This window comes from Triturus cristatus, chromosome 1_2 (assembly GCF_964204655.1).
Source record: "Triturus cristatus chromosome 1_2, aTriCri1.1, whole genome shotgun sequence".
NCBI classification, from domain to species: domain Eukaryota; kingdom Metazoa; phylum Chordata; class Amphibia; order Caudata; family Salamandridae; genus Triturus; species Triturus cristatus.
The window spans coordinates 870,183,893-870,202,834 of NC_140580.1; the positions used below are offsets into that span (position 1 = coordinate 870,183,893).

Genomic DNA, 18,942 nt, shown 5'->3' on the forward strand with positions numbered 1-18,942 from the left:
GATGTTCCCTGCTACACAACTCCTCTCCGCTCGACAGTGGTGTAACGAAACTTTAGGGGGCCCGCCTGCAAACTACATGGAGGGGCTCCCCACACTCCGGACCCAATAAGGAGCTCTCAGGCCATTGGCTTGCCGCCGTGCACAGCAGGGCAGGAGTGGGACCCCAAAGCAGCCTTGGCAAATTTTGTCAGCATAGCCCCTATATAGTAAGCAGCGAGCAATTGCAGTGAGCGGGCCTGACCACTGCAAGGAGGACTCTGCAATGTTGGCACCACAGTTCATAATTATCCAAATTAGTTTGTTGATATTTGTACTAGTCCAATTAACTTGAATTAAGTGATAAAGTAAAAGCCCTTTGCTTTCCGGATATGAAACGTCATACAGAAACACTTAACAGTTACATGACTCTCAGCGTGCTTAATACGATTCGAATTTCAGAACACATGCTTCCTAACTAACCTCATTAACGTGAGCCGAGGAGGATGCTGGAGGACCTCTAAATGCGATACTGGGGGGCATATTTACAAAACCCTATCGCCATGTGAACGTCACTTTTAGTGACGTTCCTGTGGGGATGTGTTCTTCGCCTTATTTACAAGACAGCGTTACGCTGCCTTGTAAATAAGGCCCCCTTTCACACTACACTTAGCGTGAAAGGGGAGTACAATGGGTGTTGCGGTGGGCGTTCCACCACAACACCCATTGATTTTGACGCTGCCCCCTATTACAAGGGCAGCATAAATAGGAGGCAGCACCAAAATTAAGACCAGAGAAAACCTTGTCTTAAACAGGCGAAACAAGGAGAAATGCTTTATTTCTCCTCGTTTTTGCTGTTTCCATGTGTGCTGCTTTGTGCAACACACATAGAAATAGCAAAATGCCAATGATTGTTTATGTGAAGTAAGGGACACCTTCCTGCACATAAAGAATCTTTAAAAGAAGAAATAAATGTTATAACTTCTATGTGTGCTGCATTAAGCAGCACACATAGAAGAGACCAAACGCCATTTAAAGATTGTTTATGTGCAGGAAATTTGCAAGGGTGTCTGTGTTGGCGCTAGGCTGCTAAATTTAGTGCCAGCGCATGGGGAAACACAGGGCTGCACCATATTGTTGTAAATATGGTGCAGCCCTGCGTTTCAGAAGTGGCGCCACGCTCCGCCACTTTGTTGTAAATATTCCCCGCGGTGGCAGGATTGTATTGTGCAGCACAGAGTTTGGCCCGACTCACTTGAGTCCCCTGGAGGCTGAAAGTGAATGGTGGCGGCCACCCATTCAGTCAAAATCAGCCTGCATCACAAAAACGACCCCACCACCCTTCCAGCCTCCCAGGGTAAGGTCCGGTACCTGCTACTGCCCCTCCGGCGCTGGATGTGACTCTGAAGCAAGTGCTCCATCAGTGACGTCTGAGGTGATGTTCATCACAACACAAAAAATACAGAGCAGCAGCACAACTACTACTAAAGGTGGGCAAGCAACTCGAAGCTCGGGCCATATGCATGGCTCTGGCTCAACCTGAGGCCCTCCTGGTAGCATAAGGCAAAATGTACTGAGTTTTCATGTTGTTTTTGCCTTCCGTGTTCGCTATATCCTCTTGCACACAGAGTTAAAGGCAAAGCATCAATATTTGAGGTAAAACGGAACAAGAGACACCAATTTAGTCGCTGATTTGTACAAAGTGAAACTAGAAAACATGGGATTAATCCTAGCTTCCCCACTTAATTGTGTGGTCTTTGTCAAATATGTCATTTCCTCGATCCTTGCCGCATATGAAAGCACCTTCAAATACAAGACTTCAGAACAGCAGTACTAAAAATAATTGTGTTTAATTTAATAGACAATAATGTTGCATTTATCTGTAAGAATCTGGGCGGCATACAGGGTGTACATAACAGACTAGCCTTTTAGTTCCTTAATTACATTGTCGCCAAGGTTGTGCAGGAACGATCCTAGGTTTGTGCTTTAAAAATATCTCTTTTAATAAGTACCTTTTCAGTGCAGTGATATAATGTAATGTAATGCCAAAGCACCGCACGTTAAAGAAATACACTTTTTAGAACTCTGAATAGACTTTGTCATGTTTTACGTGAGGTTTAAGACATGATTTACATGGAAACATTTCGAGGGCTTGGCTCGTATATGAGCTCTTAGGGCCAAGCCAGACCCTTGACTTGGCTCACTCCGTTCATTTGTTGGCTCTCCCACCTCTAACTGCTAGCCCACACAGTGCACACAAGGGAGTATCTAGAGCTTTTCCCAAGTGACACTATGGATGGCTTCATCTAGCAAGGGGGCTGTGCCAATTTAACGAGGCACAGAGAGAGTAAAAGAACAGCGTTCAAATGACCTTGATGACATGCGTCAATAGGTTTAACTTAAGGTAATGCAGAAAATATTCTCAAATGCATTAGAGGAAATAGGGCCTGCAATGACAAAAAGTCAAATGTGTTCCATCACTTACCCACCAGTGTCCAATCTCATTCCTCGTTACAAAATAGACCAAGGAACTGTTCCTCCTTCGTATGACCAGGTGGCAGCATTTCCATCTCCCGTTAAGCGAAGCAATGGCATTCTGTTCTCTACTACTGCCCGCATCACCATCTGTCACCAAGTGAGCATAGCGGCCATTGTCTGTCTTTTATCTCCACAATGACTGATGTAGTGAAATAAAGAGGGACCTTGGTTTGGCTGTCTCGGACTCACACCTGCACTGCCCTGACGCCTGGGCTGGAGAGTGACTGGGCTGCTGATTTTGTTGTTACTGGCCCCTGGGGCCCATTTTGCAACCATGCAAAATCGGCCTACAGAAACGAAACCGGTCTCCACCCTCGTAGCCTCCCGGGCCCTGTCCAACCATGGTGCACCGTGTCAGAGGGGGCCCCCTGGAGCTTGGTGGCCCCCCGCACCGCAGGGGCTGCGGGGGCTATTTTTATGCCCCTGCCGCTCAATCCCCCACTCTCAGCACTATCTGGGGGTGACGGTGTCGGTGTGCAGAGGTGGGATGGGTAGGAGAAATGCCGGATACTGGACGGCTGGACTACTGATCTCCTCAAGCTGCGTCTGCATAGATGCCATCCTGGCCAAGCCCCCAATTATTATGTTTTTAAATGTATTGGAAGGAGGTGAGTTTCAATGAAAAAAAATGCAGAATGCTTTGGGAAAACGATGTAACATAACAGCCAAAGCTGCCGACCATTAAGCAGGGGAGCAGTGGTTAAAGTTTGGTGTGCTCTTCCAGTGCCAACCAAACTCAAAATAAAATGGCAAACACCTGCAAATAATCCAACAACAAAGTCTGATTGAGTTTTGACCTGGCTGGTAAGGGTGGGATTTTTTTCATGTATTTGTTAGACATAGCTGACAACTTGAGAAATGTGGAACTGTGTTAAATTTGTAACATGTTGCCCACATGCCAAACCATTACAAAACCAGGAACTGCTGCTGGGGTTTCACATGTGTGTAGACTAGAGGTCAAGAGAGGCGCTCTACAAACATGCAACAATAAACATACAACTAACGCCCGCTATGTACTACTACTGCATGCTCTTGGGCTGCTACACCTGGCTCATCTTGCTCCTAAGCCCCCTCACATCTTGTTGTAAGGCGCCTGCTCGCCCCGGGCCATGCCCCCGAAGAGCTTCTCCAGTAAACGCAACGGCTCCAAGGGCCGTTCCTTTAGCAGCTGCACCAGGGCGGGTGCCCTGGTCCGGGCAAGGACCTCCTTGATCCCTGGGCCCTACACCACCACCGCATTGCGTCTTTGGATCCACTGCAACCGGAGTCAGGCAGGTAATGAGAGCAACCTTGACTCCGCCCACTCAGGCTTCATCAGTAACATAGGGCCAGATGTACGACCATTGACTTTTCGACTCACAAATTGCGAGTCGCAAAAGTCAATACACAACAGTGTCTGAGACACTGTTTGAGATTCCCAATGGGGTCGCAAATTGCATACCTCATGAATAATAACGAGGCTGTCGCAATTTGCGACCCCATTGGGAATGGCTGGAACACCCAGGGATGGTGGCCTGATCGGGTCAGCAGACCTCCATGACTGAAACTGCTTTTAAATAAAGCTTTTTTTTTTTTAAATGCAGGCCGTTTTCCTTAAAGGAAAACAGGCCGTATTTAAAAAATAAAAAATGTACTTTTAAGTTTCATTTTTTAAGGGCAGGCAGTGGTCCAGGCGGGAAGGCAAGCAATACATGGCGCAGGAGCAATACAATAAACAGTGGGCAGGGGCAAGCAATACACGGCAGGGAGCAATGCAATAAACAACGCATGGGGTAGGGGTTAGCAATACACTGTGGAGAGCAATGTAATAAACAACGCATGGGGTGGGGGTTAGCAATACACTGTGGAGAGCAATGCAATAACGAGCCAAGCCTAAAGAAAACGAGGAGTGTGGAAGACTGCTTTTGTTTCTGTTGCTATAAACAATGCTAAACCTGCAATAGCCAGATGGTAGGAGGGAGGAGAGGCCATCACACGCTGTACAGTGTGATGGCCAACAGAAATATTCTCTTAGTGAAATCGCAGGGGACGGATGGCATAGGTTTGCTTGGTGGATGTACATTTAAAAGAACCATGTTCTAATGGCCTGATCTGCCAATTTTAGAACTAGGATACCAGGTTTGAGTCCCATTGACTCAACATCCTGCAATTCTGGGCAAATCACTTAATCCCACGATGCTTAAAAAAAGATTTAAAAAACTGTCCTTGTGCAATGTAATCTGGTGCTCATGTACAGTGCTCTGATGCACATGGGTCAATTTTTCGCGTTTAAAACTGCCCCCCCAAAAAATATGTCAATGACTAAATTAAAGATTATGTGAGTATTTTCTAAAAAATAAATAATGCTTTGTGCTAACCTATGAAGCTGCGCTGGCCTCATTATAGCACTTTTTTCATGACTTTTAGCCATGCTGAACAGCAGACGTGCTGTTCTATATGATGGCTGCAAAACTATGACAAAGCTAATAGTGCTCGGTAGGTGAGACCTGTTGGCTTTGCCAATGCTTCTTTGTTTGTACTGCATCGATGGCAGCTAAGCTCATGCCATAAAGGATGCCCATCTACCTTCTCTTTTTTCATCAGGCTCTTTCACAGTGATCATCCAATCCTACATTTCGTGAGGGGGTGGTGGGGAGGGGGTGTAGTGCAGCTAATAAGCAGCTGTAAGGCAAACACTTTTACAGAGCACAAAGACTAGTGCTTTTATTTTTGTTTTGAACAAAATGGGAGTCTTAACCTCTTGTCTAGGTTGAATCAGCCTCCCTGTCGCGTTCGATCGTTCTGTCTGCATCTATTTATTGGCATTCGAGTGGGAAGGCTGTTCTGTGCTAACACGTGGAAAATGTTGTAGTGGTGCTTAAATCCTTCTGCCACAGCTTTTGCAAAGGTTACCAGTGTTTATCTCTACCATGTTTATTGGCATTTCTGTTTTCAAGGTTAAAATTGACTTGGCCTCCTGGTTAGAACAGAAGCATCAGCTCGTTTCTATTTTAAAGTGTGTTTCATTGTTTTGAGACAACTTGGTTGTGCTTTTTTAACTTTATGCCATGCTTTGATTCACAAGTCTTCAGAGAGCCAGTTCGAGTGTTCCTTCTCATGGGCTTATTTGATTTGTGGGCATCCCTGCCTTTCATGACTGATTAAATGGTACCGTTTCTGTACTCTTTTTCAGTGCTTAATTTGTAAAACAGTAAGTGCCAGGGTCCTCTTCAGGAGGCTACCGCAGCTTGCACCACACATGGCCCCAGCCAGTGCTTCCAATGACAGTACCAACACAACTACTAACCATGACACTCCTACAAGTGTGACATTTCGGACTATTCCAGGCCTCCCAAAGCTATAAGAATGGATTGGGCAGCAGGTGTTAGTCATTTTTAATATATTTCGATTTAAAAAGCAACTGTTGTTGTGCTCAGCTCTAACTCAGACAAACAGTGCCACAATGACTGCCATAAGCCCAGTATTAACAATTAAGTGCTGGTGCTGATTAACGGAAACCACCGGCACAAATTAAGCACTGCTCTTTTTAAAGTTCCTTATTAAAATAGAGGAGTGGAGCAACATGCTCTGGATGGGCAAACTAGATTTAGGGCCAGATGTACGACCATTTCAAAATTGCAACTCGCAATTTGGAATGTACAACATGGCAGAGACACCCAATGGGTTAGCAAAATGTGAGGCTCATGAATATTAATGATCCACTCACAATTTGCGACCCCATTGGGAATGGCTGGCCCTCCCAGGGAAGGTAGCCTGCTGGGCTCTGCGGAACTCCATGTGTGGGGCTGCTTTTCAATAAAGCAGTTTAAAAAAAAAAAATACAGCCCATTTTCTTCAAAGGAAAACGGAATGCATTTTAAAAAATTAAAGGAAACGTTTCCATTTAATTTTTAAGGGCAGGTAGTGGTCCCTGGGACCACTGCCTGCCCTTAAAAAATATTTTTAGAGCCAGTCACAAAGTGGAAGGGGTCCCCTAGGGACCCCTTCCCATTTGCGACTCCATTACCACCCTCTTGAAGAGGGCGGTAAATTGCGAGTGTTTTGTTCCCGCAATTGTGGTTGCAAAACTTTCATATATGGCTTGTGAGTTGCTATTAGGAAGGGAAAGCCCCTTCCTAATAGCAAGTCGCAAAACATTATTTTGCGAGTCACAATTTTTTGCGACTCACAAAATAGTGTTAGTACATTGGCCATATAGGTTTTTGCATGAGCAAGCGGGTCGCAAACCCGTTTGCGCATGCACAAACTGGTCGTACATCTGGCCCTAAATTAGCTGATAGGACTGCAGGGGTCTTCCAGGGCTTGTGGCACTGATGCTGTCTCTGTTATATTACAAATTAGCTAGGCCAGGATCCAGGTTTCCAACCATTTTTTAATCCTATTGCACACTGCTTCTTTCACCATGTGTTCTTTGAGAGCCACACCATATGTACTGCTCTTACAACAGAAGCCAGAGCAGTTTTGCTTAGTTTCTCCTTCTACTCACCTTCATCTAAGTTATTTTCTTTAGCATGTTAGTTTTGGGGTTAGGTCCTTGACATCGTAGCTTCCTTCATGAAGTTGTCTGCCATGGCCAGGTGCTCTTCCCTAGTTCTTTACACTTACATTAGTGTTTATGCATTTATACACATTTTTTAGTTTAGTATCAGTAGTTGCTATTGCGCGATACCGTTTTTGCGTCCTCTAATGTATTTATTTTTGCACTTTTATAAAAGCGCCAGTGAACCGAGCAGAGTCAGTGGCCTATGCAAACCAACAAAATATGAGATGTGGTCATCTTTCACAAACAACTGAGAAATGTATTTCAGTAATGTATAAAGAACTTAACATGAAATTTCTATAGGTAATCCACAGAATAGCGAATAAGATGGAAAGGGGAAAGACAAATGGGGTGAGTTATAGAGGAAGTAGAAGCAAGCATGAAACGGAGCAGAGATGTTTCAGGGAAGGAAAGGCTTAAAAATTAGATCTATTGCATAGGTTCAAAAGAGGCTGGGAAAACAAAGTGTGTAAGGAAAGAAAGAGGTTGGATGGGATGAAGTATAAAGTATGATCATATAAAGAAAATCAGTGGGTGACAATAACAGGGATACAGGTTGATTAAAAATACAGTTTTGAACAGATGTGTTTTCAGTTTTCAGATAGTCAATTCTTGCTCACACTAAGGCGTGAACAAAGTGATCAAAGTCATTTTAATGACGAAAAGGTCTTTTACGTCACTGACTCCTGCTTAGGTTGCAACATGATCAAATGGATGTGTACATGGACAAATGAGAGTCAAGTCACAGCCAAGGATGTGACTTTCCTATAAAGGGACAGTGTTAAGCTAACTCTGTGAAGTTCTACTGGCCAATTACTGCAGAAGTTTGAGTCATTGGGTCGACGTATATTCCTACTTCAGGATATTGTGCATAGGTGGTACAAAAGGGGGTGGTGATGAACGGAGCATCAGAACCAATCAAACACTCACACCCAGTCAACAGATCTGGGTTTGATCCATCACCGTTCTTTAGCCCACTCTGCCAACCCAGTTCAGACATGGCCATATGCAAATCAGTCTGACCCTGTGCCTCATGGGAACAGCCCAGCCCGAACTGCCAAGCCATGCATAGGTGACCTCATGCCGCTTTTGTCAGTTTGCTTTGTCCAGGTTCTGTTAGTTTATGCTGTCTATTAACTTTTGACATTATGATCCATACCTCAGTGTGGTGTTGGTAAATGGGCATTACCAGTACATAATCTGAGCATTAGTGGTTTGAACCAATCCTTATACACGATTTTCACTTGGTGCCCATGATGGAAATGCGTAGAAGACACATGGTAAATGGACACTTGGTTGCTCTTCAGTGAGGCAAATCCTCTATATGAAATGCAAGTGGCCATATTGTTCAATGGTACCTTTATCAATACAAAGACCCCATCTGTAGCATTCACTGCATATTTCTATTCTGTCTTCTTCTTTGATCTCAGAACCCCTTTGGCTTTTCCCCTTTGAGTAAGCAAAAGTGAGCTACATCCAATTATACGTTAGAAGATAACATCTGGAGATATACATACAATTTCTAGTTTGTGTTCTTTTAATAATACTGCTTATAAATGCCGTCTTTTTAATATCAGTGTGCTTTGATAATACGCATGTTGGACTTATATGTATTGCTCAACAGGGTGTTTTATGCATGGCACATATATCATGTCATCATTACAACAATAACCAGAACGCAAATTGGCCGATGCTTAGTGTTTTTGTCAGATATCTATTCTGTCTACGAGATGCATCTTAGAACAACCTCCCTGCACAATCTCAGCTGATGATTGCTATTCACACCTCGAGAGCCCTGGTACATATTACCAAAAGCGTTCTTAGAAAAACATCTTACCTCTGCTCTTAAAGGGAGAATATCTTAATGGGACAAAGTAAACCTGCCCATTAACTGTCCCTCAGGCTGTCAGAATGTGCCTCAACCATCTCAAATTGGACCATGTCAGTTCTTCTCTAAATCACCTTTGCTGGCTAACAGACGAAGACAGGTTTAATTCAAGGTTGTCTGCATCATACACTAAGCCTTCTGAGAAAAAAGATAGAATTATCTGCAGAAGGTAGGCCGATGCTGTACGCTAGCCAGAACTCTCCTCTCTTTGTTTGGCAACTTGATCCAACAAGACTCATCAACAAGCATTTGCGATGCAACAGGTCTCACATCAGTGAGCGTTTAGCGTTGCAAATAATAATGCAACACCAACAGCTCTAATTTTCAGTAACGTGAGACCTAACTATTCCACTATGATCCCATTATAAAATGAAAACTACAAGATCCAAAAACGTAAAGCTTAAGACTTGTACAGAAGGAGTGGATCTGGGAAGCTTAAAAGTTCTGGAATAGAAGGGAGTGTATGGGGCGGGGGTCTGTCTGATTAATCAGCAAACGAAGAAGAGAAAGGGCTCGTCTGAGATCTGAGCACAGAAAAGCGAATGAGGGTAATGCACACTTTATTTAACAACAAATCCAGCTCTGTTTTTCATCTTTGCAGAACTGGAATTTGGTAAAATTACTCACCGTTTGAACACACTCATATCCCTCGCACAGGAACACGTCGCCGCTCTGAAACGTCATTGTCAGTGCCCTCTTTCTCCCAATTCCGTCTTTGTTTCGGTTTCTGTTCTTCAAACTGAAAAAATGAAGCGCGCGCTGAGAGCCTTTGAAACAGAGAGGAGACGCCATGTGCGTGCACATCGCCTGTCCGTGCGTGCACATAGTTTGTCTCCCTTCGCTAGCAAAACCGACAACAATAGTCTCGCCAAGGCGAAAGCAGCGCATGCGCTGCAGACGCTAGGCGAGACCTAAAAAAAGGGTAAAACACCAAGCAAGCCTCCTGAGTTTGCAAGGCCCAATACTGTTGAATATACTTGATTTGTTCTAAAGACTTGAACCGAACCACGGTTCTTTCAGGATACTATTGAAATTGAAACTGTGTAGACCTTCATTCTAACTGTAAGGGCATATATGAAAAGGAGTGATCCTAGAATATCAAATAAATAAATCAATATACTTAGTGAGAGGCACCATGCTTAAGATTCAGTTTTTTCTGCATATGGAAGCATGCAGTAAATGACGTTTGCCCATATGAAATGCATGTGTTAATATTGCAATGCCTTGCCAGTAGTTTCTGCAACATCTTGAGTATTACATTTTAAAAACTGCTTTAGCAGCATATCTCCCTGAAGCATTGCATGTAAAAATCTCCTATTATGCATCACAGTTTTCAAGATTGTGACAAAGAGGCGAAAGCCCCCAACTCTGCCAAATTTAGAGCACAATTTTTATTGTTGATTACAATCCAAATGCTACATTTTTAAGTTAATTCGAAAATGCACATGGAGTAAGAAATAATATTCTTTTCCGTTCATCAAGTAGAGTTATTTTTATGTGTTGTACTGGAAAGTACTTTTGATGCAGAATTGCTCTCCTTGTTGTTTTCCCACTCGGAGGATAATTAGCATGAGTTCTTGGCTTTGTGTGTGGCATCCTCATCTAACAGACACATTCATTAATACTCTTCATTTATTGTGTGGAAATCACCCTTTGCAATATCATAGAAAAATATGATAAATAATTCAATATTTTTTCTTACATATTTAAAACTAACATAAACCAAATTCTTTCTTACACAAAACATCACTTCAGTCCAATTAAAATCATGAGCATGTATTATTGATTCATTGTCAAAAACATCTGTGTCATCTACAAAGCCATCACAACCGGCAGCACTATCTGGCAGACAGCCTTGCCATCTTCAGCTCTCAGCACACTCGCAGCCACAACACCATCAGATTGAAGATGAAAAAGTGTAAAAATAAATAAATAAATAAGACAATAAGCTGTATCCCTTTTTGTTATGTTATGTTAACATTATTTGCTATAGCGCACGACTCACAAGGGGGCATCTCTGCGCTGTTGCGGATCCTGACAGGAAGGTGTGACCCAGGGAGAAATCAGTATAAGTAAGCTTTTAGTAATTTCCTAAATCTACAGTATGTGGGCGTCTCTCGGAGGGCTTGAGGGAATTTGTATCGGTCTTCTGGGACGAGATAGAAGAAGGCCTTTCCCCCGGAGCGAATTTTTGGATCTGGGACAACATCACAATATCAACCGGGACTACCCCAATCCTGCTGAAGTTTAGGAAAGTGTTGAAGACTCACCTCTTTAAAGAACACGATATTGTGATGCAATAACAGTCCACTTTCACTCTGTGGGCCTAATTTTCAGACTGCACTTTGTAGTACGTTTTGTACTAATAATGCAGAGAAAAGCCACATTTAACAAAGGTAGACTAGCTCATGCTTACAAAGAATTAAGAAGCAATTTACATTTGGTAGTGCTTAGTCTGAGGGTTTATACTAAAAAGCTGTGGAATGGCTCATAGAAGACATAAAACATGTGAGAGATGTATTATGAGGATTGTGTTGAGTTATTTGCCAAAAATGGATGGGAGTGAACTTACAGGGTGAGTGTAACTAGATGCAGTTGTGCAGCTAAATCAGGAGGACAGAGAGTCAGCTAACGGGCGAAGTACGGCGGTAGCGGACCCAGACGAGTTGAAGGAACCAGGAAGATGAATAGGGGGTTTTGATAAAGTGCTTGCTAAATAGGTGGAACATAAGCTAGATACATCATTTACATTTACCCCTGTAAAGCATTCATAAGGTGTACATTGATTTTGCTGGTCTCACATTCGCTCCTAATCAAACAGACTTCATGGGCATTCAAATAAATGGAGGCAGGAGGTGAATCAACATTGCTAATTTTCATCCACTGCCCATTTTTCCAGGGACACAATTTCAAATTTTCTGATATCTTTCATCTTTTCCGATATGCTTCCAAAAGTTTTATTTGGTGTTTGGCATAATTGAAATTTTAATTACTTTTTAACTACAGGCACCATAGTCATATTTAGAAACTAATCAGTTCAATTCTGTTTTAAATACTCAAAATATACAGGGATTATTTCAGACCTTCTGCCCACGTCATGCTGTTTCCCATTTTTTTTCTTTAACAAATACCTCCATTTGATTCAGTGCCATCCCTCCCATGAAAAACATAATCCCTCTCAAATTTGTTCATTTTAACACTGCCTCTGTTGTTGAAATAATATTACGCTCCTCAATACAATCAATAGAATCCTGTATTCTCTTGACTGCTAGCCTGCTATAAATATTCGCTAATTAAGCTGCCTAAGAGATAAGTCCATAACTACTTAGATTTTTAGAGGCCCCTATTTAATTATTCTCACATTTCCATGTTATTAAAATGGCATATATCAACAAAATGGATGGCAATAGTAATGGATCTACTTTTTACAAGGGTGCAGGGAGCAGTGAGTGCCTAATATTGGTTGCTGCAAACATGAAGGGTTAGCTAAAGGCCAGTTATATTTAGAATTTAAGGTTACAAATCACAAAAGGAAACTTAGATCTGAAGTCTAACTTTATACCTGAAGTTTAAGTTTAGACCTGAAGTCTAAGTTTAGACCTGAAGCCTAAACTTAGACTTCAGGTCTAAACTTAGGTTAAATTTAGGTAAATTAAGGTAAATTTAGAACTGAAGTCTAAGTTTAGACCTGAAGCTTAACTTTAGACGTAAAGTCTAACTTTAGACCTGAAGTCTAAGTTTAAACCTGAAGTTTAACTTTAGACCTGAAGTCTAGCTTCAGACCAGAAGTCTAATTTTGGACCTGAAGTCTAAGTTTAGACTTCAGGTCTAAACTTAGACTTCAGGCCTACATTTACTTTGTCAATCACGCCCTTAGTGTTTCCAGTAGCAAAGCATCTTTCTCCTTAGGCCCTAATGCCTCATAAAAATGGAAAGAATTTTGGCTAAGTAGGGTACATTACGTAGATGAAGGGTATTATATTTGAAGCAGCCATACGTAAAGTTTAATTCTGGAATTCCTCAATTGGGATCTATTGTAGGTTATTTTGAACTTCTGATATGGGGCACAAATAAAAGATGGACTTTAGTTGGGAGAACAGCCTTAACTGGAATAAACGAGGACTGTGGGACACAGGCAAGAATGGAATTATTTCTACTGAGTTGAGATACAATGAGTTCATGGGCAGTAGCCTTCAGTTGCTGAGGAGGGTCAGGAGTTGTTTGTAATCAGCGAGTGAAGAAATATAGCTGCATGTTACGATATTGAATTAATGTGAGGTACTAGCAATGTGGCATCTGTGGTGAACACCTGGGTTGTAACTGTAAAAGTGAATGAGGGATAAAGCCCATCAACATTGACTTCAGTTTGTAAAAATGGAGTCAGATTTGATATTTGGGAGAGCTAATTATGAACATTGGGCCATATTAGCAAAGACTTGCAATAATCATCGCAAAGCGCGCTTAGTGCTGTATTTTTTATCGCCGGCTATCGCTGGTTTAGATCGCGGAGATAACGCGTTATTATCAACGTTTATCTCCAAGGCGATAATAAACCAGCGATAGCGGCAATTCTCCATCAATAACGTGGTAATTCCAGGGATGAATGCCTATCGCTAAGTAAAAGGTCGCTAATAGGCAGGTGAGGATTCAGCCGTAGAAGCCACCTCCCATAGAAAACAATGGCTAAGTCAGGATTTTAGCAGGTGTTAAAATCCAGCGATAAACGCGGTTAGCGTGCGTTTTTTATCGCTTCGCGGGCATTGCTAATAGGGAGAAGTTGTGTTAGCGACTTCTTCCTATTACTTTTAGTGTGCAACGCCCACTTTGCATATCATTAGCGATGAATATCGCTGACATTCAAAGCGGTAAAAAAACGGCCGCTATCGCCATTAAGCTGTCGCTAACAGTTGTTAGCGACAGCTTGCTAATAGGGCAATAAAATATCGCCACTTTATCGGCAAAAAGTGCCACTAAAGCAGCGATACTGCCCTTGCTAATATGGCCCTATGTGTTTTTGCACCCTTAACACTGTACAGTTCTTAGACATCCAAAGATGTCATTTTTTAGACATCTTCTTAGTATGAGGATGTCTACTTGAAGAGGTCTTTAAGTAGAGTTGCACATATTCAGCTTACTTGTGTATGGTTCCTCTGAAATCCGACAGTGCACTGCTTAGGGGATCAAGGTTTAAGCTATACATTGTTGGAGCCAGGATATGGCCTTATGGAACGCTGCATTACTGGCTGAGCTGCCCAAGATGTGTTTTTCAATCTTCACAAATTGGTCTTGGTATGAAAAAAAAGGGCATTACCATTTTAAGACATGATCACAGAAGCCCTTTCTTTTTTCGTATGCATTAACAAGCGTATCCACATAGAGGTTGGCAGTTTAATAGCTGATGAAAGATCCTGGAACATTAGAAGACATGATTATCTACAATATGAAGCTTGTTAACAAGTACCTTTAATGTGGCTGTTTTGGAGCTGAGCCATGAGTTAAAACCTGTTTGCATTCAGTGAGCAAGTGGATTATTTTATATAATTAGTTTGTTGTTTAGCGATACAGATTTGGCGGATTTTTCATGTCAGAGCAGATTGGAGGCAAGCCTAAAGTTAGCTAAGATTTTTGCATCACAATTTGTTTTTTTCAGGATTTTGGCAATTGTACTGATTTTCATGAGGTGGGAAAGGTACACTGGGAGAGTAAGTTGTTGATTATTAAGCACATGGTATTTTTAAAAAGATGAAAATGTAACTTTATGATATTGGTTTAGAGGACATCTTCGTATGATTTTGTGTACTCTACCTTCCTACAAGAGTGTGCTTAAGAGGTATCTTTTCCTATGCTTCTAGAGTAACTGATACATGGTATTGTAACGCTAATATCCTGAAACCAAGGAGCATTTCATATGTCATTGTTTGTCATTAGAAGGCCATTATAAGACTCTATTAACGAGTTGTTAAGTATGATGCAAATATGTAAATACTTAAATTGGGAGATTTGTGAATACTGTTTTGAAATCACTGTCAAATCTCAGATGGACTGATGATGAAAGTTGGTTAAATTGTTTGATAGGGACCCCTAAACAGCCTTTCCACCAGCCTTTTCCCGTCGGAAGTACCAATGTGAAATGGTTTACGGAAAGGTGGATCGTAAATAATACCCCCGGCGGTGCCTGAGAAGGTACCGCCTCCATTTTGGGGAATGCGATCCGACTGACCCCCTGACAGGCTCCTTGAGCCCATCGGCAGCTGTTGGTCGGTCCCTGGAGCAATGCGCTCCGACCGAACGCATCATAAGGCGGCTGTCTGATTGTGGGTATAGATGTCGGTGGGACCGACACCAACGGTATGTCGGTGTCTGTCCCACCGACATCGTAATCAGCCCCACAGTTCTTAAAGACCTGGATATAGTTTTCATTGTTAAGGAGATCTGTGAATTGGCCAATACAACCTCAAACAAAAAATCTCATTTGGACATAGATGTTAAAATGTGAACTCTTTAAAGATGCTTTTAAACAAACTTTTTCCAAGACCTTATGGTAAAGCCAATTAAGTTGGATTCAAACAGAGAACACTGCAAAGTATGTGTACACTACATGCAGCCCCAACACCCCCAATATACTACCATCTTTTACAGATAAATGCTTTTAACCAGACCATGTAATTCCAATTGCAAAGGTCCCAGTAGTACTTCTTACATTCTCCAAGCGTAGGCGTCATCTCAAATCCTCTCTTCTCCAACCCCAAATTGTATGTTTAGTAAATGTATCAATGTAGGTATAATCACTTCAAAATAAACACAAAACAATTGTTGGTGCTGTAGAATATCCCTTAAATACATAAATCACCCTGACATAAATGAATATTACTGACTGTTCTTTCGCATAGGTGTCTTGTAGACTAAAGGAAGGGGAAACATCATGTATGTATCTATCTACAACTATAATATTGTTTATAAAACATGGGATTCTGCAATCCCTGTATAAACACCCATCACTAATTACATTATAACTTGTGGCGCACCTAGTCACTGATTATAAAGAAAAGATGCAAGAACTTAACTGTAATAACCTATTACAGTTTAGTTCTAATGTAACCACAGTCAACACCCAAGGTGAAAGGCAGGTCAGATCATGGAGCATAATTAAAGCAGCTATTTAAAGCTACACAAATGAATATTTGTTTTTGTATCTTCTGCTCTGTTTTCTAGCAGAAAGAATCTGTTTATCTTTTGCACTCTTTAGATAATTATAGAAAAGTTAAAACCTTTCTGCATGCTTCTACAAATTCCGAGCTATTGCAGCCTTTTTTTTTAAAAACAAAACAAAAAAACTGGCCTGTATTGAACTGATTCTAATATGTTTTGCAACAAATATCTAACAGGCTTTTGATGTGTTTAATTTTGCACAAGAGGTTCTATTTGTATTCTTCATGTTTGCAAACATGTTCATATAAAAGAGCTGCACACCAAGGTTTTCAGTGGTTTTTCGGAAAGATGATGGTGTCACCATGTAATTTATGAAATATAATACCCTGTGCCGTACTTGACAAGTATATTACAAGTCAACTCGGAGTTCCATAACCTTATCAGGGAACTTGGCCTTCGGCCTCATTCCTCTATATGGTTATGGAACTCCTTGGTCACTTGTAATATATATATCATGTATGGCAAGGGTTTCGATATCCCTTACATCATAATACATGAACGTAAAAAGACGCATTGATTAGTAGTCATCATCTTAATGCAATACTAATAGTAATTATTCTCTTAAGGGAAGATCACCAGTTTGTATTATTTCCCTAAACATCTCTGTGCACTTAATATTTTGTTTGGGCCAAAATGTTAACCAGGTTAGAACACATGATCCAGTTTTCAGAGTGAGAAAGGGAAGTCGACCCCACCTAAAACGGCAGTGGTGTAAGGGGAGGGAGTTGTCCAACGGGACAAAGGTTTTCCCTGTGGTGAAAAAAAGTACAAATGCAGGAATTATTTAATTGTATACCTAAATATTCATGCTTCCGTGATGCTGCAACTGTTACAGCTTTCTGGTAGTGCTCATAGAGTTCTTTGTAAAATCCAAGAAAGTCAGACATTTGGTCCAAGCATGAAATAACCTTGGAGGAGCAAATTTCTGACTTTCCTTGTGAACATCGGACCGATAATCCTTTTCATAATTGACTCCTTGCAAATAAAATGTTGTGTTCCAGGAAACATTCTTCAGTAAGCTGCTTACAAATATGCCATATAACTGAGAATTGCTTTGTTAATATTCAACCTTAGCTGGTTCACATTCCAAAACCTTTTTTTTTGGTACTGATTGTGGCGGGTGCACCTTTTAGGAGAAAAATATATTATAAAAAAAAGGATCTCTGTTCCATTGAAACATTGGCACATAAACCCTATAGGGATGTTCATGCACTTTTTAGTCCTAGAGAGGTTCAGAAAGTAGTTTTAAAATCTGTAAGTGCTGCAGTGGTCCCTTCCTCTGATCTATTCTCCATGATGCCGGTTGACATTTAGGGACAGTGCCATGGAAAGTTAGAAGTCTAGGAATTGGAGCAATTTCTGATTTCATAGTCTAACCAGTGTTCAAAATATGAATCAACCTCACCAGTTGTATCTGTCAGCAACTGCTACTGTTTAAAATAACATGATTGATAATCACCTTCAGTCTTTCTTTTTAAGCTGATCCTATTGCTTGAAGAAGGGGATGAGTGACGTTGTTAAAGTCTGACGCGACCAGGCAGATGCACATCTTGGGGTTTCTGAATCCTGCACATGATGCTTACCTTGGTGTTGACCGCTGTCTGGAGCATTCTCAGTCCATTGAAATCCAAAGGATGGGTGTAGACAAACAGATTAAGCTCCTCCTTGAAATGTATAATAATTGGATTTGTAGATTGGAAGCAAATAATACCTTTCAGGGAAGTCACTTTTATAAAGAAAAGTGGTAACTAAGCTTTTTTTGACATGCTGTACTTTTAATCCCTTGTTCTGAGACACCCCTTTGTCAACATACTGATTTACAAATGTTTATTGTGGAGGCACTACTCCTGATCCACCCTCCACCTACAGGAGACCTGAATGGACCAGATGAGCAGTTGGGGAGGAGTTTTGGGAAACCCTTAGAAAATATGGTCCTCCCCTCAAAAAGCTTGACATAAATGTATAGGAAGATGCCCAACCTCCTGTCTCTCTTACCCATCTCTCTTTGAAGTTCTTCACCATCCTACAAATTAAAATAATGAGGCTTTCTGCTATTTGGCCTTCAATTCCTCTCTTTGAGAAAGCACACCTAGGCCACCATGTATTTCCAAGTAGGGAGCAGCTGCAGTGCTCAGTAGCAGCTGTGACAGAGTTTCTGCCAAGTCCAACAGTAATCCACTGATTCCCAAGTGTCTGTAAGACACAAGGTATTTAGATGATATAGCAGATGGTCATGACCTGGAACCCACAATTTAATTGCTTCCTTTGGATTTGTTGAATCCAGCAGAGGTAAAAGAAGACAAGAGGGGAGACAGATCATTGGATTCCATTAGTGGGTTGTGTGGGGTCACAGCAATGGCCACTCACTTGGTTGTTCACTAGCGTGAGCCCACAGCAGTGAAATATTGGAAACAGACTATACATAACACCACAGTTGCTGCTTTGGGAAACTGCCACTCAAAAAATTCTTATTAACCCATAAGGTACCAATGGAGGTAAGCAGATCATTCAAGATGTATATATGTATTCATACATTCTCATACTGTGGTAGATGGAACCTTTCATGATTAAGAGTACGCTAACATCGACTTACAATGTGTGAAGTCTAACTATTCTTCCTGTGCTTCTGTTCCAGGCTACATTGAACAAAGGGATTCCTCTCCTCTCCTCGAACTCATTGCCGTAGTTGGAGATTGGCCAGTGGCCTCTCCTAATTGGAATATCACCAAAGGTAACTAGTGCACATATGATACTGCTGCTCATGCTGACAAATAAAATCAGATAATCTTAT

General features: G+C 41.5%; 1 protein-coding gene across 2 annotated transcripts in view; it reads left to right on the forward strand.

Annotated features, from left to right (window-relative positions):
* Positions 1-18,942, forward strand: part of MMEL1 (membrane metalloendopeptidase like 1) — an 827,783-nt gene that overhangs the window by 571,019 nt on the left and 237,822 nt on the right. For both annotated transcript variants that reach the window (XM_085609192.1, XM_085609188.1), the window contains exon 6: positions 18,787-18,882. In XM_085609192.1, coding sequence (XP_085465318.1) covers positions 18,787-18,882 — 96 coding nt within the window. The remainder of the gene's footprint in view (positions 1-18,786; positions 18,883-18,942) is intronic.